The sequence below is a fragment of the Oculina patagonica genome, chromosome 2 (assembly GCF_052425735.1).
Source record: "Oculina patagonica isolate OP01 chromosome 2, crgOcupat, whole genome shotgun sequence".
In the NCBI taxonomy this organism is placed as follows: Eukaryota; Metazoa; Cnidaria; class Anthozoa; order Scleractinia; family Oculinidae; genus Oculina; species Oculina patagonica.
The window spans coordinates 20,477,066-20,500,658 of NC_135759.1; the positions used below are offsets into that span (position 1 = coordinate 20,477,066).

General features: G+C 37.8%; 3 protein-coding genes across 3 annotated transcripts in view; all 3 read left to right on the forward strand.

Annotated features, from left to right (window-relative positions):
• The window catches only part of LOC144642210 (neuronal pentraxin-2-like), a 3,914-nt gene extending 848 nt beyond the window's left edge, over positions 1–3,066 (forward strand). The window contains exons 2-3 of the mRNA XM_078501190.1: positions 2,211–2,424; positions 2,658–3,066. Coding sequence (XP_078357316.1) covers positions 2,267–2,424; positions 2,658–3,066 — 567 coding nt within the window. The 5' untranslated portion in view covers positions 2,211–2,266. The remainder of the gene's footprint in view (positions 1–2,210; positions 2,425–2,657) is intronic.
• A 1,344-nt stretch (positions 3,067–4,410) lies between these two features.
• LOC144642211 (neuronal pentraxin-2-like) lies at positions 4,411–7,406 on the forward strand. The gene is made up of 3 exons (XM_078501192.1): positions 4,411–4,562; positions 5,247–5,647; positions 7,189–7,406. Exons 1-3 carry the CDS (start codon positions 4,411–4,413, stop codon positions 7,404–7,406), a joined length of 771 nt encoding a protein of 256 aa, XP_078357318.1.
• Positions 7,407–8,001: 595 nt separating this feature from the next.
• On the forward strand, positions 8,002–23,531 carry LOC144642212 (uncharacterized). The gene is made up of 10 exons (XM_078501193.1): positions 8,002–8,099; positions 9,128–9,342; positions 10,241–10,638; positions 11,161–11,377; positions 12,241–12,641; positions 13,228–13,435; positions 14,721–15,112; positions 16,155–16,184; positions 21,399–21,809; positions 23,434–23,531. The coding sequence occupies exons 1-10, from the start codon at positions 8,004–8,006 to the stop codon at positions 23,529–23,531; spliced, it is 2,466 nt and encodes an 821-aa protein (XP_078357319.1). The 5' UTR covers positions 8,002–8,003.
• Positions 23,532–23,593: the final 62 nt, after the last annotated feature.

Below are 23,593 nucleotides of genomic sequence, written 5' to 3' on the forward strand. Positions count from 1 at the left end.
GACATTATCTATAGCACCTTTTAATGCGCTTACAACCATTTTGTTTATCTTTTCTATCCCAACTATTTATATATTGTTATGAAAGGGGTCTGGAACCTAGACTGAGACAATTGATCTTCAGCAGTAACTTAATATTAACGTTTCAGTTAATAAAGCAACAACCTTTCTCTGCCGACGTTGGCATTTAATGAAGGTTGTAGTTCTTGAATAAATCCGTCAAGTCTCCTTAATCTTACAATGGAGGTCAGTTTTGCCAGACGCTAGAATTTCAAAATGATCCCATTTGACGTTATGACCTGTGGTTTTTGATATAATCAGCAATAGCTGATGGATGATCGCATTTAGTGAAGACCTAAGTAGGGTAACAGGATTATGACATCTTTTTAGGGACTGTCGCAACAGGGGTGTCTGGCTTGCTTTTGTGTCTGTTCAAAACATCGTTAACGTTGTACGTGACAATGCCTTGAGGGTAACCATTTTGCAGCAGGAGCTTCCTGAGATCTTTAATAGCGGATTGTAATATTAATGAGGCAGAGGAACAGATTCGGAAACAAGGATAGGTGAGTGTGCAAATGAGATTAATTTTGTATTTGCGAGGTGTAAATGAATCCGCCGATACTGCCCCTTCCCGTTCTACAGAAATCATGTTGGAGTTCGCCACCAAGAAAAGCCATTTCCTCTTTGATGGCCAGTACTACGACCAAATTGATGGCGTAGCCATGGTTTCGCATTTAGGCCCAGTTTTGGCCAACATCTTTGTGTGCCACTTTAAGGAAAAGTGGGTTTAAATGCCAGTGTTCCTCCTTCTTTTTGGGGACGGACCATTATTTTTTTGGAGGGGGGAGGATGAAAAATATTGAAAAAAATTGTTTGCAGGGCCTGGAAAGACAAAATAAATTGTTTGCAAACACGATATGTATAACAAAAACTAGTAAGAATTTCGAAAAAAATATGTTTGAAGAGGTGCATAAACTAAAAAAAAAGTTTGCAGAGGAACATTTTTCACCCCCCCCCCCCTCCAAGAAAATAATGGTCCGTCCCTTATGGTATGATATGTGGATGACACATTCACCATGTTTGACAGCAAAGACACTGCTATAAATGAGTTTTTGCGGTATCTAAACAGTTCTCTTGGGATACAGTAACGTGCAATCATCCCCAGAGAATTTGAAAACATGACTTATGAAAGATTTTGGGGGGTTATCTTAAATAAAACAAGATTACTTGGATCGTGAAAAAACGAATTGCCCCGAAATTCAACATCTTTCAAAACTGACCTCATGTCTACCAGATTAAGGAGACTTCATTCACTCAGCCACTACAACCAATTCAAATTAAATACCAAGGTCGACAACGAGAAATGGTTGTTGCTTTATTGACTAAAATTACTATTACGTTACTGGCTAAAGACTGATTTCTCAGTGTAAGATTCAGGGCCAGGCTTTATAAAAATACTTACGATTACAGGGATTTTCTACAACAGTTCTCTTCGTTCCGGTAAATGTTTTCCAAGCGTTCGGTTTTCCAGTGCTCAGTAGGTTTTCTCCCGCTTTATCCTTATAATCACGGGAGAAAACCGTTAAGAGTAAGGGACTGCTGAAAGATTTCACATTATCTTAAGTATTTCTATGCAACCCGGCCCAGACCCCTTTCATAACAATATAAAAATAAAAAAAATAAAAAATGTTGTTTTTAGTGGTCATGCACTTAGCTTCATATCTCTACGAGATAGCTAGTTTACAGGCATGCCACTGAAACAAAGGAAACAAATATTTTAAATGAACATAACAAGGTTAGAAATCCCAACTGGCAGGAGGCAGACCAGTTGGTTATATACAAAGCGTGACCGAGGATTTGACACGGGACGACCGAAAAACAAATCCAGCTATTTGCAAGGACAGGTCTTGAACCGGGGACCTCCGGATTACAACAACAGCGCCCTTAACCACTCGGCCACGCCTGCCTCCAAAATAAATAGTTGTCTAAAATCCCGGTCTAAAATTTGCAACGGTCATACTTTTGAAAATGTATGTAGCTTAGCATACGAAACGTCAAGTTAGTAAAATGCGAATTTTCATAATCTTTATTACCGCTGTTTGCTTCATATTTTTCTATCCCTCTTTCAGAAATTAGCTTCCTGTGTTTGTCAAAACTGATGCCATTTGAAACTGTTTAAATTAATAATTGGATATTTTTCCTTGCAAATCTAGACTACGCTTTCCATTTTCCGGACAAGGGAGTCACGGACGTGGTCAAAATCTCAGACATGAAAAGTTTGACGGCATTCACCGTGTGTCTGTGGATGAGTTCAAGTAACACTAAAGGAACTCCTTTTAGTTACGCTGTATCAGGCGAGGGAAATGATAACGAGGTGGTTATCGACTACGACAGATATTTTAGGCTGCTCATCGATAACGTAGTCAGGTAACAAAAGGAGATTTTACATTTGACTTTGGATTTTTACATGCACACTCTGTTTTGTGCCTCTTTAGTTCCACTTTCGAACTGGAGGCCACGACGGTACTGGTAATCTTTTATTTATCGGATGCATCCAAGATCACTTTAACACTCGAAACCAATGTTGTGATTGGGAAACCTGAATTAATGTAGTTGGAAGACTCAGTGGTAACCTGTTTCCATTTTCTTTTATTCTAAAGAGACACATCAGTTACAGCCAACGACGGTGTATGGCACCACATCTGTGTATCGTGGGAAAACAATGCCGGATCATGGAAATTCTACAAAGATTGTGAACTGAAAAGCGAAGGTACGAACCTAAAAAGGGGATACACCATTAGGCGAGGTGGCACTTTGGTACTGGGACAAGAGCAAGACTCGGTCGGTGGTGGATTTGATTCCTCTCAATCCTTTGAAGGAATGTTATCAAATGTCAACGTATGGGATCACGTTCTTTCTGCTGCACAAATCACGGAGATGTCAACCTCTTGCCAACTGGATGAATGGAATGAAGCGAATGTATACAAATGGACAGAGTTTCTTCGTCAAGGAGGCGCAAAGCTTCAAAAACCATCTCCCTGTGAGCCGTATAAGATTCAGGGTAGGTGACCCCGTTAAATGTATTAAATAGATTTAGCCAAGCCTAAAAGCGGAGCTGTTTTTTACTTTGCCCTTTATTTGGATATTTGAACTCACTGACCACAGACTGGGAACAAATAGGACTTGAGCCCGCGTTCCAATAGAAAAACCACTCTCTTATAAGCGGTCAACATTAAAAAAAACATGTCACCTCGATGAGTTCAGCACCTGAGCCCGCGATATGGTCACGTAATACTGGTCAGCGGACACCTTCTATTGTCAGCTGTCAATTGTACATAACATGGATGCCCAGTATCAAAGGGGTTAGCTGCTATTAACCTATGAAGTGGGCGACGTACGTACGGACGGACGGACGTACGCGCCCGCGAACAATGCCCCCAGCCACGATGACCATGAAAACTCAAATGCATGTGTTACCAATAGGTCATTTCCGAGTTAACCTTTGCCTCTGTTTTAAGACGAGTCTACGTGCGAAACCATTCAAATGAAAATGAGTTTGATTTGCATAAACATGGACCTGAAGGTAAAACTCATTTTCATTTGAATGATTTCGCACGTAGACTCGTTTTGAAATTGAGGCAAATGGTAACTCGGAAACGGCCTATTTCTCTTACTTATGGATGCTCCACTCGCGGGCGCCGAAGGCGCGCGGGAGCTCTGCCATAAACTTTTTTTAGTTTATTTCGGGCAGAACTGATCGAAGTTCTGCGGGTTATTTTAAGGATGATTCCTGATGTCTGTTTGCGAAACTCGCCAAACTTGAACCCTCTGTCCTGGAAAAGAAGTTCATTAAAAATTCCAGAAATAAATAGACGATGGCAATTTTTCCACTTGTTGTGACAAAGACGTTTTGTTTAGAATACTGAATACCGAATACTTTTCATGTAACATTTTCTCTACAACAAAGCGTTCAAGTTTTTTATGATCTGGCCACTGAACGCCGAGGCCTAGGATACGAATGTTTGCTCCTAAATTTTCTTAAGAAAACAATATTTATCAATTGCATTTTGGTTATCTGCTTACCATGAGAAAAAGTGGCCAGATTATCAAGGATAAAATAAATTCTGGGGCCAAAATAATTGACTTTGACTTTATAAGAAGTAGTTGCCATTTTTACTTAATATTTGTCTATTTTTAAAAATCACTAAATTGAGATATGTTCATTTTTTCTTAAGACTGCTAGTGTTTCAACAACTCTGCCTTGTACTGTAGATGAGGTGGTGAACCTTGGTGTAACTAAAAAAAAAGGGGCTATTAATTTTATAGAGATCTGTTCCTTTTTTCCTTATCATTCTAGATCACGCATTTAATTTTCCGGAGAAAGGAGTCAATAATGTTGTCAAAGTCTCAGGCATGCGCAGTTTGACGGCGTTCACAGTTTGTTTGTGGATGAGTTCCAGTGACTCTCGAGGAACTCCTTTAAGCTACGCTGTGTCCGGCGACGATAACGAACTGCTCATCGAATATAACAGATACTTTGACATGCTTATTGCGAGCACACGAAGGTAAAGTGAATATCAGTATTGAAATAACGCGAATACCGTATTCTAGTATTCACTAGAATCTTGGCATACTGCCAAAACTGTCGGCGCAGACAATAATTCTAAACCGCTACCAAAACAATATTCTATCTTATTGCAATTTTTATTTTGTTTGTTTTGTCCATTTTTTAGCTTTTTTACACTTCTATTGTATTTTAGTTTTTAATCTTTTCACACCCTCTCTTACATATATTTTCAATCCGGCACGCGCTTACACTTTTTTACATTCGTAAAAGGCTATAGTATAATAGCCGAAACTTATATTTTTTCTTAAACTTTTTAACCAAAGAACGCTTTTTACATTTTTATTATTATGTCATATCCTGGTTACAGTTCAATCTTTAATCCTTATTTTGTCAACGATTTTCGCATGCGACACGCTTACGCCACGACTACAACATAAATCGCGTCGTGCGAATCAACCTACCACATCCTTACGACAGACGCGCGCGGGTGCGTGAATGGTCCTAAGTTATGTCGCAGACCTGTTGTAAGCTTGTGGCGGGCGAGAAAGTCGTATCGTGTAAATCGGCCCTTTCAAATACGGAATATTCTAGCCAAGAAATCTAAGTCAAATACAGCACTCGAGTAACATAATTGCTGCAGTTGTCTGCCGGCTGATTTTTTTTTCAATTGATTTTACGATAGACAAACATCAGTAACAGCTAATGACGGGGCATGGCACCACATTTGTGCAACGTGGGCAAGCAATTCGGGAGCTTGGAAATTCTACAAAGATGGTGACCTTAAAGACGAAGGCTCGAACTTCGAGAGAGGTTACACAATAAAACAAGGTGGCACTTTGGTGCTGGGGCAAGAGCAAGACTCGGTCGGTGGTAGCTTTGACACCTCTCAATCCTTCCAAGGAATGTTATCAAATGTCAATATATGGGATCGAGTGCTTCCTGATACACAAATTAAGGACATATCAGCATCGTGTGTACTGGATGAATGGAATGAAGCGAATGTATACAAATGGCCCGATTTCCTCCGCCAAGGAGGCACGATGCTTCTCAAGCCATCTCCCTGTAAACCATTCGGAACGTCAAGTAAGTTCTTTCATTGATTAAAATGAGCAGCACAAGGAAGATTATTAGCGTTAGGTTGAATTCCCAACCACAAACTGGAACCCGGGATTCAAAAACTGACAACGAAAGCCGCAACATACGCGAGAAGATCCGAATTTTCGAAGCATGGTTCAGTCCCAGTTTGGCGATGTGAACCCAAACTGCCAATAATGCCTCCCAGTCTGTTGGTCGATATTCGACCATTGCAGGACAATTATTTTCGTCCTTTTTGACACAAAAGTGACATTTATTTTGATAGTTACAGTCAAAATACTCAGCGTGTGCCGCCTAGAATAGTCCATTTCCGAGTTACCCTTTGCCTCTGTTTCAAAACGAGTTTACGTGAGAAACCATTCAAATGAAAATGAGTTTGATTTGCATGAAAATGGACCTGTAGGTGAAACTCATTTTCATATAAATGGTTTTGCACGTAGACTCGTTTTCAAATTGAGGCAAGGAGCAACTCGGAAATGGCCTATTCCGCTATTCCGGAATAGTTTTGATTAACGGCGAACGGATTGCATTATTGGTTTCAAACATTTAAATTAATTTAAATATTGTAGATCATCCAACCGTGAGCACGTGAACACGTGAACCTGTCAAAAATAAAACAATTTGATTGGTTAATTTTTGAAAACGAAAATGAAAACCAGAAACTGTCAAATAGAAAATGGAACTCGAGAAAATTAAAAAAAAAGAAGCAAACAGTTGCAGCCAACCAGTATTAGAACATCGCGCGGCAACATTGCAAAGTTTCGCAGAAAGAACGTCCTCCCTAAAGCGTCTCAGGGCCTGTTTATATGGAGTAGAGTTGTCCCTGGTAGGAGAGTTACCCTCGCCCCCGCGTTATCTTTAACCGAGCGTTTATATGAGAAAGTTGGCCTTTTTCACCGAGCTAAAACTTGGCCCTGTCGGTTCAAAAGACTGGCGAGAGTTATTTTGAAATATCTATTACGGGCGGCCTTTTCTAAAATCAGAAACGCTGAAACATCGACGAAGACCATTTTGGACAAATTTACCACCGACTTCGATGTTGTTTTGGCCGATTGCAGCATTTGCGCATGATCCGTATGTATCAACTTGTCCCTTGTACGCGAGGCAAGGGTCAGGGTCATCCTACCTTCAAAACGAGTGACTCTTCACCCAGGGTCACCCTGCCCCCCCCCCCCCCCCCCCTACCGCGCCAAGCCAATTTTGTAATTTCTCATATAAACAGTTCGCAGCTATTTATAAAGAAACGTATGGAAAGCTCTCTCGCTCGGGATGGCTCGGTATGGAGGGTAACCCTCAGGGACAACTCTCCTCCATATAAACAGGCCATCGGGCGTTTTAACAAAGTTTTATAGGTGCCAGTTTATGATATTGTGTTTTTAGCCGTGTCAAGTTCCCGTATGCTTACGCTTTACAGCCTGTTCAATTGAGAAACACCAACTCATTTGGAAAGGTGTGAATTGTATGAAAGCTTGACAAAATCTGATGGTAATAAAAGTGACCTATTCTATCACCTATTCTTGTCACTTTAGACTTCGCTTTGCATTTTCCGGACAAAGGAGTCAGTGATTTTGTCAAAATTCCTGGCATGCGCAGTTTGACGGCGTTTACCGTGTGTACGTGGATGAGTTCGGGTAACAGGAAAGGGACTCTTTTCAGTTACGCTGTATCAGGCAGCGGTAATGATAACGAGCTAGTTATCGACTATGGCGGAAATTTTAGGCTGCTCATCGACAATGAAAACAGGTAACGTTATTAAATAGTAACCTGGCAAGTTGAAATAACATAGACCTTTAATGTTGTGGTACCAAATGGCTTATTTTTGTCTTATTTTTTCCATCAAAAAACTATCACGCCAATAAAACGTAAGAAAAAATAATTATATCATTATATCAACTAATTCTAAAGGGGAGGGAGTTCGTTTTAAAAGTTTAGTCTTAGATTGTGTCTTTCATCCCCGCGTTATCTAAAATAATCTAGAAAAAGTAGAAGAATACGACTGCAGTTCAATGCCTGGTTTATAACATCGCTTATTTTTATAATAGCGTAACAACAGTAACAGCTCACGACGGAGCATGGCACCACATCTGTTTTTCGTGGGAAAACGGTTTAGGATCATGGAAATTCTACAAAGATGGCGCCCTAAAAGGCGAAGGCACGAATGTAAAGAGAGGCTACACGATAAGGGCAGGCGGAACGGTGGTGCTTGGACAAGAGCAAGACTCAGTCGGTGGCGGCTTTGATTCCTCTCAATCTTTACAGGGAATGTTATCAGATGTCAACGTATGGGATAAAGTGCTTCCTCCTTCAGAAATCGAGGAAATGTCGAAATCGTGTCAGGTAGATGATGGGAATGAAGGAAATGTATACAAATGGTCCGATTTTCTACGCGAAGGAGGCGCAAAACTGGTTCATCCATCACCCTGTAAAATTGTGGAAGTTGGTATGTGACAGCTTAATATGTCTTTCATAAATTTTTAAGGTGTAACGTTGGCCCTGTTCACTGCATATGTTTTACATTAGGAATAACATTTGCATCGTTTCATTCGTTGCCACGCGACCTTCAGGTCAAACAAGCGTTTGCGATAGATATTCGTCCATCATGCATACCTTCATCGTGACTAAAATGGATATTTTAAAATCAGAAATTTGCTGGGAGCTTGGAACCCATTTCTGCATATTGTGCTACTCTTACCATGGAATGAAAGCTTACCGCAAGCAAATCAAAGTGGAACCTACCAATAACCAAAAGCAAACCAGAGAAGAAGTAACTGCTCAAGCACACTGGAGTGGCTGTCTTCTAGTCTCCCAGTGGATTTTTTATTTTGGTGTATCCATTTAAGCCACAATAACTAGTTATTTGTGTATATGAGTGCACGCTGCGAAAAACAAGATTGCGAACAAGTGCGAGGAAAAGCAGTCCGGGAAAGGGGGAGGGGGATGGGGGTACATTTGTGGTGCTAGTAAGACCTTCAAATCCATGATCGCGTCCCTTCGCCATCAAGTTACAGCGCTCCTTGCTGAAGACTATAAAACGGATCATTAGAAACTCTGCTCTCACTCTCAAGAACTCTCAAGAACAAAGAAAACTGATTAGAAAGACGTAAAGATGCATCTGCACAGGGTTAGTTCGAGTCGAAGTAAAATCAGATTTACAAATATCAGTAGTAGAACACGAACAGTTTTTAACGCTATGAACCGTTTAATATTGTTTCAGTACTTTCCTTTACTTCAGATTGAGACCATCCCTGAACCGATTCGTCTTTAGTCTTTTTTTCATCGGTTCTTTCAAAACTTGAAATTGGTCTATTAGAAGGTGGAGAATGATTATTTACTTAAGTCTGAATTCCATTGCGCAAAAATATTCATGAATATGGAAATTATGAAATTTGATTTTTTTTTTTGGAGAATTTGTGTTGCTGGATGTGGCGATAAACCGGCATTGATTCTATATTATTTTTGTTACTTTAGATTATACATTCCATTATCCCTGAAAAAGGAGTTAATGACGTTGTCAAAATCTCAGGCATGCGCAGTTTAACGGATTTCACCGTGTGTCTGTGGATGAGTTCGAGTAACACTCAAGGAACTCTTCTTAGTTACGCTGTATCAGGCCAGGGTAATGACAATGAGCTGGTCATCGACTACGTCAGATATTTCAGGTTGATTATAGACAACACAAACAGGTAACGTCCCAAAAATTTACTTGGTGGGTGGGAGGATTAGTAAGTCGCACAGATAACGCTTGAGATGTTCCTGGGGCCCGGTCTGTTCGGAAACATAACGCACTCCTCTAAAAAAATCCGTATCCAACAGTGGTTTATCAAGTGTATGACGTCGATCACCCTTTGATCACCTTTTAAACGACCGATTTCATACAAATCTTAAACAATTAATGTACGGACATCACACCAACACCAACTTAATTAATCGAGATCGAAATCTCACGGTGTGTCTGCGAATTAGTTGGAGTGTATCAAACTGTACATCGTTAACATGTCTACTGCTTTTCCTATACCTATACCCTTTGCCTATACCTATGCCCTTGCCTAGGTCTATGACATGTTCTATGGCTCTGACTCTGTCCCTGTCTTTGTCTATGTCTATGCATATGCCTATGTCTATGTCTATGTCTTCGTATATGTCTGTGCGTCTAAGTCTTTATCTATCTATGGGCATAGGTATAGGCAAGTAGACACAAATGTAGGTAAAGGTAGAAGTATATGAATACGTAATGCAAACATTTCACTGGTGACGACAAAATGGGTGTCAAAATCTCGTTCTCTCATAGTTTGATTCTTAATTGTCTTAAAAAACTAACTAGAAGAAATTTTATGCACAAATATGTTTAAGATTTCGAAACTACGATACAGAAAGCAATCTGTATTAAATACATAAGGGAAAAAATATTGCAAACCCTGTACTTCTCGATAACTCGTTTAACTACCAGTAAGATACACTCGAAGTTTCCAAAACAAACACAAAAATGTAAAATCCTTAAAAGAATGCCTTGCTTAGGTAACAAAGCCGCGTGCTATAGGCTTCTGCCTGTCGAACCTATGTATTTACTTATTTTCTCCACAGGCAAACATCAGTAACAGCTTTTGACAGCGTATGGCACCACATATGTGTTTCGAGAGAACGCAGTTCGGGAGCATGGAATTTCTACAAAGATGGTTATCTGTTAGCGCATGGCACAAACTTCAAGAGAGGTTACACAATAAGAACAGGTGGCACTTTAACTTTAGGGCAGGAGCAGGACTCGGTAGGTGGTGGCTTTGATGCAGCTCAATCCTTCCAGGGAATGTTATCAAATGTCAACATCTGGGATCACGTCCTTACTGCTGCAGCAATCGAAGATATGGCATCGTCCTGTCTCTTGGATGAAGGAAACGAAGGAAAAGTATACAAATGGCTTGATTTCATTCGTGAAGGTGGAGCAAGTCTCGTACAATCATCATCCTGTGAACCGATGGGAACAGGTAAAGGTGTAGGTAGCAGCATAAGTAAAAATTAAAGCTTGTCTGTTATGTGTTACTTTTATGTGAAATATCTTCTTGATATATTGAAGCTGTCTTTCTTTCTGGTTTCCTGTTGTGTTTTGTTAAAAGACCATGCAAAATATCTTTTGATAAATTTAAGAAATCTCTTCTTTTGGCTCCTCTCCGTTGGGAGCAGGTAGGCAATAGTACAACTAAGAGTTACGCAATACACGGCAGCGTTTAGATAAAGTGCAAGCTCACCTGTTATGTTTCATAGAATATCTTTTAATAAATTTCTGTCGTTTTTCTTTGTAGTTTTGAGTCCCAGCAGTGTGGCAGTTTTAAACTTTCTACATTAATACTCATGCAAAGTCTCTATGTCACATAGTCTTTTTGTTAGTCACGAATTACTACAAAGCAAAAACAACACCAACAGATTTTTACTTACGGCACTAGTATACCATTTCGCACCACGCTTTAACTGTAACGGCCAAAAATGTTTATTATTTTTTGTCACTTCAGACTACGCTTTCCACTTTCCCGAGAAAGGAGTTAATGACGCTGTCAAAATCGCAAACATGCGCAGTAGTTTGACGGCGTTCACCGTGTGTCTGTGGATGAGTTCAAGTAATACTCAAGGAACACCTTTCAGTTACGCTGTATCAGGAGGGGGCAATGATAACGAGCTGGTTATCGACTACAACAGATACTTCAGGCTCATCATCGATAACACAAACAGGTAACATTAATTAGGCTGATAATGCGTGAGCTACGTTTAGAGAATAACTGGTCCTGGTTTAAAAACAGTTCAACCCTACCGGAGAAATTTAAAAAAAAAAAAAAAGCTTCCCCTTTTTTTCCCCCCTCAAAAAAAAAAAAAAAAACCTTTTTTTAAATAAAAAAGAAAACCAAAGTTGTTTTTTTTTTTGCCCTTTTTTTTTTTTTTTTTTTTTTTCCTTTTTTTTTTTTTTTTTTTAATAGGACTTTATGGCCAAAATCAACGGCAATCACGTCGCCGCCATGCTCGCAGAGTCTCCCTCCTCGCATAAATGAGACAGCCAAGCACCACCGATCTCTCCGATCAATAAACTCGCACATATACATTCCAACCCTTCGACTGTCGCAAAACGAAACAAAACAAGCAAAAAAAGTCAGTTCTCTGCTATACGAATTTGACATGACACCGGAGTTAGAAACGTGCTGCCAAATGCCTATTACGAAAACATCCCCAGATCTGCTTGATTTGTTTCAAGCACTAATAAACATTGGGTTTATTGGGTCATTTTGTTATTGGCACGTATGTATTTTGAACGAGCTTTTATCTTATTAGACGCTACGTGTTTAAATAAATTTGATTGATTGATTGATTGATTGATTGATTGATTGATTGATTGACTGATTGATTGTTCTAAAGTTGATTATTACCCAAGCGAAACGTAACGTAACACGTAGTCGGCGACGGTCTAGCTGGATCGCGTAAGTCAGGTACGTTAGTTTCAAAAAAGTAGAAAAGTAGAGTATCACAAAAGTTGAAGGATTTCAGAGAAATACCTGTTTAAAAAAAACTGGGACCTTGATCTGTTTACCACCCCTTGTTTTTAGGCAAACATCAGTTACAGCTAACGACGGCGTATGGCACTACATTTGTGTATTGTGGAGAAGCAGTACAGGGTCATGGAAATTCTACAAAGATGGATACCTAAAGCAGCAAGGTACAGACTTCAAGAGAGGTTACACGATAAGGCAAGGTGGTACGTTAGTGCTGGGACAAGAGCAAGACTCAGTCGGAGGTGGCTTTGACTCATCTCAATCTCTCCAAGGAATGTTATCAAATGTCAACCTATGGGACAACGAACTTTCTGCTTCACAAATCACGGATATGTCAACCTCTTGTCAGATGAATAAACAGAATGAAGGGAATGTATATAAATGGCCCGATTTCCTCCGCAATGGGGGAGCAATGCTCATTAAGCCATCTCCCTGTGAACCTTTCACAAATTTGGGTAGGTGATTTCTTAATACTTAAAGTTTCGATTAAGATGTGCTTTAAGTTTTTTTTCTAAGTTTTGTGGCACTCTATTCTTTTTATTCCATAAAGTGTTTAACACAATTTACCAATCCTTTTATAATAACCAAATGAAATACATGAGAGGGGAAGGGTGTTATATGAAAGATAACTAGGAATTCTTAAAATTTCTAGCTTTCAGCTAGTAGGGGTATAAGTTTACTAACCATTTTATAACAAATGGATGAAATAATAGATGGGAAGGGTGCTATATGAAATTTGTAGAAAAGTTTACTAGTCATATAATAACAAATAGCGGGAAATATGCAATTTGTAAAAAGTTATAAGTCTGACATTATTTTTTAAGTTTTGGGTTATTGAATATTTTATATCAAATATTCACTTGTAATTTTTTGATATTTTTTGCTTTTAAGCTTAGTTAATATATTCAATGTAAATTTATCCATGAAAAGGCTTTTGAGATTGGGTTAGTAAAGTTATTGTATTCATTATATGTGAATGTTGCTATATGAGAGATTTCGAAGTGTACGTTAACTATTTCTTCTTCATTCTCGCCACTTTAGGCTACGCTTTTGACTTTCCGGACAAAGGAGTCAACGATGTCGTCAAAATATCAGGCATGCGCAGTTTGACGGCTTTTACTGTCTGTTTATGGATGAGTTCGACGAACGCTCGCGGAACCCCTTTCAGTTACGCGGTATCAGGCAACGATAACGAGCTGCTCGTCGAATACAATGGATCATTTGACATTCTCATCGAAGGCACACGCAGGTAACTAGGGCGTGTGTTGACTTCCTTTGTTAACGTTTTGTCGGTAGATGATTTCGAGAAACAAATTTAAGTCGTACATGTAGATCACGTGCAGCTGATGATATGATTTAAATTCTTGTATTATCCGTTATATTCTTCCTTCATTTTTATTATTCTTATATTGTATCTTCATTTATTCATGGAAAGTTGCAGTCTTCTTCATTGAAATTATTTTAAAAACAAGGCAATTGTTACGATTCCAGAAAAAATCGCTGTTCAAATGAGTTTCAATACTAGAACATATAGGACTACATTTTTCTATAGTCTAAACGTTTATTGGCCATAGACGCCAACATTTTGGAACCACTCGAATCGCTTGTTAAAAGGCTAGACCATATGAAAATACCAATGACCCCTTTCCGTAAGCTTGAGCTAAAACCAATATGACTTTAAACAATTTTTAGATAAGGTTTCGTTTTGTGATATCCGGAATAATCAAGGTCGAGGTAAGTGTTATCAGCCGAAGGCGAAGGCCGGAGCTGAAAACAATTACCGAGACATATGACAACACTTACCGATGTAGCCTGAATTATGCACGAAAACGCAAAGAAATTTCAGCGAAAAACTCAAAGGAAAATTTTTGGCGAAACACGCATCGCTGTTCCATAGTAAAAAATTTGGGCAAGGATGATGCTTTCTCCAGAATCTGGAACTGAGAGCAAGCCCACTAGAAGGCCAACAAGTGCAGCAAAAAGATAAGAAAAGGAGAAAACCGAAAACCGAAAAAAAGGGGAAAAAACGAAAAGCCTAAAGTGGTAGAGCACTTTCTAACCCCAAAACTTTGACTTTTGCGCATGCCCGAGCAAAAATGTCATAACATGCGACGTTTTTGGAAAGAAAGGCATGCCTTCATTTTGCTAGTGGCGTTTTGAGAAGGTTGGAGCTTATTTAGCCCATAAATGACCAAACAATGTAAATGTGCAAAAAGTGCGATTTTTTGGGAAATAAAGGAGTCAATGGGCTAAAGAAACGAATCGACAAGCCATTTTTTACTTCGGTGTGTACAAGAACTCACCATTGGCATTGCTCTTGCAAATCATGCATTGTGCGCGCAACCTACAGATTATTCACTATTCCGAAGGCAGGTCATTGAATAATCTGTAGGTTGCGCTGATTCCCGGAATTAACTGTAAGCTCTTAGCCAACAAGAAGACAGGTAGTGACTACAGTGTATAATAAACGCGATTGAATATGCTGCAGACGTTTGAACAGCTTTCATGACTGAGTCTCTGACATTTTTCTACAGCGGAACATCAGTAATAGCTAATGACGGCGTATGGCACCACATCTGTGTATCGTGGGAAAACGGTTCTGGATCATGGAAATTCTACAAAGATGGCGATTTAGAAGAAGAAGGCGAAAACTTCAAGACAGGTCACGAGATAAGGCGAGATGGCACTTTAGTACTGGGGCAAGAACAAGACTCTGTTGGTGGTGGGTTTGACAGCTCTCAATCTTTTCAAGGAATGCTAACAAATGTTAACTTATGGGATTCCGTGCTTCCTGGTACACAAATTCAGCGGATGTCAAAATCATGTGATTTCGATGATGAAGGTAACGTCTACAAATGGCTTGATTTTCTTCGTGAAGGAGGCCCAAGGCTAGTTACGTCATCTACGTGCAAATCGGTAGAAGAAGGTACGTGATGGTTAGTAATATAGTTCGATGCAATATTTGGTGGTCTTGGTTGTTGCATAATTGGGTGTTATATGCTATATATGTTAAATGGCTTTTTTTGTCTCATTTATGACGCTGCACTAGTATTATAAAATACTTTAAAATTTTAATGCTGCAAAAACATGTGGCATGTATGGTCATGGTTGTACAATTAACAATCTGTTAACGGGAAACTTCCGACAAGAAGCAGTGTACCCTCGATAGAGAAGTGCCCTGAAAGAATATTTTGCTGGGGCTCATAGCTATCCATCTTAACCACAAATTCTTGAATTGGAATGCAGCCACTAATTTAAGCAACACAATGAAATAAAAGTTTGCCATGCAAAATGTTGTATGAGCAAGAACTTTCCGACGGGAAGACGTTGTGTCCCCTTAAGCGACCTCATGTTGTCCCCTTTAAAGTGTCCCGTTAATGCAGGAGTCGCAACAGTAGCTTATTTCTCTGGTTAAAAGCATCCACAAAAGTAATAGAACGTACACCTGACCTTGTCAACGTGAAAACATGTGGGTCAGATGACGAAGGAAACCGAAGTCACGTATTTCCGCGACAGAAAACGTCCCAGAATGGGTATGGCGTCCATTCAAATCCTCGACTACCTTGGCACATTTTCGAGCTAGTTTAAATGGCATGAAGTTTGCTGGGTGCCAGTGTATGAACTGTATATAGTTTTATCTTGATTTTTTTTTGTACATATATATATTATTATGCCTCTTATGCATCTCTTTTTAAATTCTATTTTTAATGATTTTAATGTAATAGTAATGTAAGTAATTTTATTGTAAATGGTCGTGCGTTTTTAACATGAGCCCCTGGCTCGGGAGATTGGGCAACCACTCCCAACGTTACCGACTTTAAATAAAATACCTTTACCTATATACTTACCTATTTCTGTATTGATTTAATTTACAAGATGTTTTGCACTTGCGAATGCTATTCGTGGCAATATACTTGACTTTGAGAAATTACTTTTGATATTGAGTACATTTTCCTTTTTTGGTTTAGTCTCATGGGGAAAAACGTTAACCACTGCAGGTAAGTGGAATTTCTATTCAAAGTGCACGAAATATCAAATTTAGCCTGAGATTTACATTCGTTATTTAGCTTTTATAAAGTAGGTCAAGCTTTAAATAAGCCTAATTATAGCACAACTAAAGTAAAGTGCGCGTTCTGATTGGTTAATTTAACATCTACTATTTGCCCATGGGTGCACGCTGACGTATGCCTTCAACCTGAGCGCGCGCGCTGATCTGATGCGACATGGCACAAGAAAAATGCCACTACTTCACTATTTTTTATTTTTTTCTCGATTTTACTGTGGATTTCAAAAACTAAACATAGAAAAAAACCATTTCTCTGCAATGCTGAAATACTTTGAGGTATAATGCAAGTTTGAAATAATTCAAAAGTTTGTTTGTTTGTTTTTTCTTTTAGGTTTTCGTCAGCGTTTACGCGAGCACTACACGCAATTGTTTAAATAAGCGCGCGCACTTTTACCTCATAGAAACTGAAATAAATTGCCTAAACGTTGTGCTAACAAACAAATGGTAAACGTCACAGCGTGCATTATTATTATTATTATTATTATTATTATTATTATTATTATTATTAGTTATTAATAGTTCTTCTTTTATTATTGCTCTCGAAGTCGCTTTTACTATTTTTCTACATTTTTAAAGACACTGTTTTTATTATTATGTAAATAATATGTTTATATATAAAGTTCTTATTCGAATAGTCAAATCATTGTAATTCTTTTAGAAATTGGTTAATAAAGTGTTTATTTTTATTAAAATTATTATTATTATTATTATTATTATTATTATTATTATTATTATTGTTATTATAATTATAAGTATTATTATTATTATTGTTATTATTATTATTATTATTATTTTTATTATTATTATTATTATTATTATTATTATTACAAGTGAAACCGGTAAAACAATATATAATTATATATTCCATAGAAAACAGGTAAATGTGAAAAGGTTAAAAAAAATAGATTAGTTTGTTTTAATCTGCAGCTTACTTTTATAAGCAAATGCCTACATTGTGCGGTTCCAGAAAATTCCATACTCACCCCAAGGATGGTCAATGGAAATTCTGAAGGGAAGGGAGGTCGCAATAGCCCAAATTTTTAAGGAAAGTATGAAGCTAAACTGAAAGTTCCAGTGGGTCGGAAGGGTCCAAACCAAAGAACCATCCATGGGGTAGGTATGGATATTTTTTGGAACAACACATTATAATTAAACTGCCATTACACTATTGAAGACACTTTAGCCTGTACTGGAGTAAATTCATGGTCTGCGATAATAATTTCGTAAATTTTCTGTAATTTCATTATTTTTATTAAAACAAAATATTTTTGTCATGAACCCCAGATGGTTTCAAAACTTACATGTTATAAAGTGTCAGTATTCACATGTATCCGTATTGGGTTCTGGTATGTTCATATTACATAAATAGCTATAAATATCACTAAAGTGTATTCAGGTTTAAGCTGGCAACATGTGGGAATCAATCATGTGACAATTTTATTACATTAACACAATGTGTATTTTTGAGTTCATTTTGACTAAGAGGAATGTCATTGCACTCTTCAAGTCACCTGTAAATAGAAACAAAAAAAACAAAAACTATTTTTCCAGCATGCAGACTGTATATTAAATGGCCTTTTCCAGTGTGTGAAAAAAAAACTGACTGCTTTCATGTTGGGCTAGTGGATTCAATAATTTTTTCCACTTGCTAATAGCCAAATGACATTTATAGATTTTTATTTTTTGTTGTTGATCTTTCCAGAGAAACATGGGCCTTTGGGTAAGCATATAGTGGTTTCACCTTGCCCAGTCTACCTAGGTCAGGCCAGGAAGAAATCAATTTTCTTTGCACCCTTCCTTTAATTAATCATAATTTTTCAGGAAAAATGTCAGGCTTCATTTGAATTTTTGAGTCTAATGCTTGCGTGCGCTTTGCGCATGCGCATTAGACTCTTTGTTATATGAAAAAAGCTGTTAGCAATCCCAAGGGAATGGTTCGGGATCGATAATCGTTCGCTGTAATGTAGAAAACAATGATCAGCTGCAAGAACGGACTCCGTACGGACACGCACGATTAGTTTCAATTAAAAACAGCCAATCAGCGACACGTGTTCCCACGCATAATTAAAAGTTCTTTCTCAAGTCACGATTATTCAACACTTGAACAGGACGAAATAATTTTCCAGTTAAGACATTTGTAAGCTTTTTGTGAAAATAAATCTTCGTTTTCAGTTCAGTTAAGCACTTGTGTTTTCTTAAGCAAGACGTCTTTGAGAAAAAAATATTTCGACGGCGACTCGCGTTTATTTACACAATGCGACCAAATATTTATTTTGTTTTAAAAAATAGAAAACTTTTCCTCGGTTTTTGTATTTAAGTCATTCGAATTTTGACCAATTTTTTCTTTACAGTGCAAACAAAAACCTTCAAAAATAAAAGATGTACATGGATAAATGTAAATCAAGTTACGCGACTAAATCAAAATGCGTTTGTTTGGCCGGTTTGCAGTATTACACTGTCCCGGCCTTTGCCATACACTGAAATCGAATTTCATGCTTTTACGACTCTCAGAGATCTTAAGTTCTTCTTACAGCTAGAAAAATCATAAAATGGTTACATTGATATGGAAGTGATGATTCGCGAAATTTGTACATCATGATAAACAGTCTTCGCTCCTGTGTATGGTAGCTCGATAATAATTGCCTAGTTTCCAGCGTTCAAAAGGTCATCATTATATTGACGTGAGCATTTACACCCGTTTTTAGGAAAATCTGTCACTAAGTGCTTACAGTACAATGGAGTAACAGTCACTATTTCAAGTGCTTTTATTGCAAGATCTGTTTCAAGAGTCATCATCAAAATGGTGAAAAATCTGAAAGAAAACGATGTGAAGTTCTTCAACCCTTGTTGTAATGAACATGCTTTTTGTAAATCGTCACGCAATCTTGTCCAAATGTTTAATCGTTTCTGCTTTTACGGACAATACGGAAGAAGTAACATCAACTCCTGTTCATACTTTAAATTTTGTGAAGCATATAACATTTATGACTGTTTCGTTTTCATCCATAATCATCCACGATGCCCCTAGCTTGCTATAAGCATTTTAAATTAAACTCCCGAACACAAACCTCTAACCAATTTTAACCGGCTTACGAAAACCGCGCAGTCTGTATCACTATGCCATACGGCATTAGACTCATGTCACCCTTGGTGACCTATTTTTTACATTGCTAGCTGTAGTAACTGAAGTTACTGTGCTACTGAAGGCCATCCAACAACTGAAAGTACATGCCTTAAAAAAATGTCAAACAGCTTTTTTTATAAAGTAGGCAAATGTCTGGTCAAAAAGTAGATCTTGAATGTCTCAGGTAATGAATGTGTGTAGAATTGCTGAGATTGACTGAAGAGATCAATAACTACCTGAACTTATTATAATCCATAGTTTAACTCACCAGTAATTCAGAAAGTCCTCAGTTCTGAATTCTGTAAATCCTGTTTACACATTGGGCATTCTATTAATCCCACAAATTACCTGTATACCACAAAATGCAAAAGAAACGTAAATCTATGTCTGGCAATACAATACACATCATGGAAAGATACAAATTTAAACATAAGAAATGGTCTCATTTATCACACATATCCAAAGAGGCAAATGTTATTTTTCTTTGCGGCCTGAAATGACCACTTGGTCAACATTTTGATAAACATTTCCTCACGTATAAATAATGAAAGAATGCGATTCTTATTAATTTGAAGTAGCTTAACATTCAGATGACAAATATAAATAACAATTACATGCCTCGACGAACTGAGTTACTATGATACTATCGCCTCAAAATCTACAAGATCTATTTTTTTATCGCCGAGCTCGGCTTTAATTCCAGTTAGCTAAGTTTTAGCACAATTCTATCTTTAGCACTTTCATAAATCTTCACTTAAACGCCAAAGACATAAGCTTAAGCCAGTCTTCAAAATAAAATTATAGTACAATGAGAAACGCATACCTCAGGTCACTGTAAGTTTCCGTTAGAAATGTTTGCGAAAAGCTTTCACCGTTTCTCCTCATTCCTTCTTCTTTTTTTATCGGGAATACAAATAAAGGATATTGCATACCCTTTGTTTGGGGACTCGTGGTCGCGTCAAGAAGAAAGAACATTGATAAAACTATCCTATATAACTCAAACTTCGTTAGATCGCCATTGACGCCATTTTGAAAATACTCTTGTCATGAGCCCACAATACAGACCACGGGGAATCCGCTAGCAGGGGAGAGGGACAGGGGGCCGCAGCTTAACTTCTCCCTAGGCGCCACTCCTTTCGTCTGAAAGAAATAAAATCCATCCTTGCCAAAAGCAATTAAAATGAAAAGAAATTGGCAACGCTATCATAAAGAGCATAAACTCAAGCCTTTGGCAAAATTTTCTTTTATTTCAAATGCAAATGGTCGTTAAGTAGAAAGCCAACAAACTTTTCAATTGTATTTTTTACTGCCGTACTTTTTCAGGAAAAAGTAATAATGGCCATTTTTAAAAACACTATTTAAAAAACTACAACTTCGCTCAAAAACATCCTAAGAGAGAGGTTCTAGTAAAGTTTTCAAGCAAATTTAAAAATGATTGATTGATTGATTAAATGAAGGATTGATTAAAAAGTACTTAACCTATAAGTATCTTCCAACATGTAATTTCTTGTAACCTCACATTTATTGCAACGCCAGATACGCACTTGTACCCAGACTCCCACTTTTTGAAAATTGTACATAGCTCCTTTAATATTTATATTTTGTTCGGTACCTGGGCAGTCCGAAATGCCTCACACCAATGTGCTTCAAACTGCAATGACTGCTTTTTCAGTATTAAACAAACTATTTTCGTCACAGTGAGCAAAAACGAACTTTTGAGCAAAGTCACGTGACTAATGACGTCATCGACCTACGACTAACACAAGGAGTAGTTTATGGTAAGAGTTATAGAATATACGACGTACTACGTACTACGTACTACTCCTGCTGACTTCAAACTGACCAAGTTATTTGGCATTGACGATTTTTCAGTTGCAAAGGATTTTGGAAAGGTTTTTATTATAATTATATATTGTTTTTATAATTATTATTATTATTATTATTATTATTATTATTATTATTATTATTATTATTATTATTATTATTATTATTATTATTAATAAGTGTTTTTATCTTTAAAAGGCGATTGGACTTATTGGAACGGTCATTACTACTACTACCGAGAAAAATCAGCCGCGAATTCCTGGTTTTCAGCCGAGGGTGTCTGTCGAGAACATGGAGAGACTGTTCACTTGCCTTCAATTCACAGTCAACAAGAAAACGACTTTATAAAGTCACTCTCCTCGGGCGACCAAGAACAATGGATAGGACTCACTGATCACAACATTAGATCAAATTCATTTAAATGGATCGATAGGTCGCCTTACGGAGGGTTTACGCATTGGGCAAAGGGAGAACCAAACCAAGCTACAATAGATGAAGACTGCGGTGCAATGAAACCGGATGGAAAATGGATAGACGTAGCTTGTAGAAAGCAAAGACTAAACGGTGACACACCATTCGACAGGAGGGCATTTACATGTAAAACATCTGGTAAGTAGTCTTACATACATTTGTTGTGCTTAAAGTGACACTACAATCCTTTTTTCTTCATTAACGCTTTTGCATTTGTAATCTGTATGTGGTTCTTACTCGCCTGTACAAAACGTTTTGCTGTCCAAGCGCGGGAAGACCGTTTAATCGACCTGTGTTTGTATTTTTTTCTTCTTGGCCGCCATTATTCAAACACGTTCCTGACAGACGTCAGAGTCAACCCCGTAGGCTAGTATCTCATCAGAATTTTTAACGTCCACCATCCTGAGCTACATTATGCTGCGAATTTACAGTGTAGTACAACGTTGTAACAATTCAAATCTTGATGTAGTCTAAACTACAAACGGAATAGATGGCTAAGATTTGCTCGCATACGCCAAGCGAAATTTCGACACCCGGCTGAGGAAGGTTTGTATTAGTTCATTTTTGATAGAGTGTTTTAGACGGAGTTATTTCCCACAACAGATTGATTTCCCAACAGTTTGGAAGAAAGAACCGTGCAGAGATTATCTTCTTTGCGGTATAAGCACACTGGGTCTGTTTACACAGTATAGGCATTGCAATTAAGCTTTCTTAAAAATTCTGTTTGTGTTTTGGTACAGGTTATCATGCCTGACAATGTGTGCTTTACTTGATTTCTTAATCTGTGGATCACCTTAAGTCTTAGGTGTACATGTCTTGTTTAGCAAACATTTCAGGCATACTAACTATTTCGAAACTATTTACTACAGTAAAATTCCAAAATACATTGCGCCAAGATTATTTTTATTGCCTACTGAAAAACGGCATATCCTGAGATCTTGGTGCGTTGAGGAATTGGGAGCAATAAGTGTTTAGTTTGGCAACCTCAGTTTACTTTGGTTTTCTTTAACAACCATTCGTGTTTTGAATAATATCATACGTTTTCAATTAATTTTCTAACAAAACACTCACGTCTACATGGTAAATGAAATGAGTATGCACCGGTTAGACCCTTTTTGCGCGTAGAATATCATTAGCTTGCGGCGGAATAAATTAACGAGAATTACGTCATAGTCCCATGAATGAAATGCGGTGGATTTAATTAACCTGTGGCTGACGTCATGTACTATGTTTATCTTAGCTGGCATAACCGGTTTGACAGGCTTCATTTTTTGGATCACAGTAGCGGTTTAACGATCTTTAACGTATTGCGCGCTTTTTTTTCATTTTATTCAAAATCACTGAGCCATACAGACTGCAATTATACAAGCTCCCTTTCGCATAAATTAAATACGGCCGACACCATTGTTTCGAACAATGGTTTTATACTCGATACGCTTGAGTGAACTCAGTGATAAAAAGCGCTTAAAAATAAGTTAAGCAAAAATGCCTTTTTGGACTCCATTTTTAGATTTTCAGAAGTAACTCCTTTTTTCCTTGTTAGTTTTGTTGTTCTAAGTCGTCTGCTAAAACTTTAAGCGGAACTCGCTATTCATGATATTATATGGATTTATTCAAAGCCAGTTATCCATGAATGAAACGCTCCAAATATACTTCCACGCGATAGAAACCAACGCCAATTTAACTTTTGCACGAAACGACATGCATGGAAATTCCGCAACATAAATATAACTGTTTATTCCAGATTTATTTCATTTTGCAGGAAACACCGTGAGTTATGGAATCTCTCCGTCCGTACAAAAAGAGGCAGGTTTTGACTATTTTTTAAGGAAACAAAATATAACATACTTACAGGACTAGGAAAAAAACCCTGTTACTGTGCAATAAAGGGCCGAGATGAGATAAAGTATAATTTGTTCCCA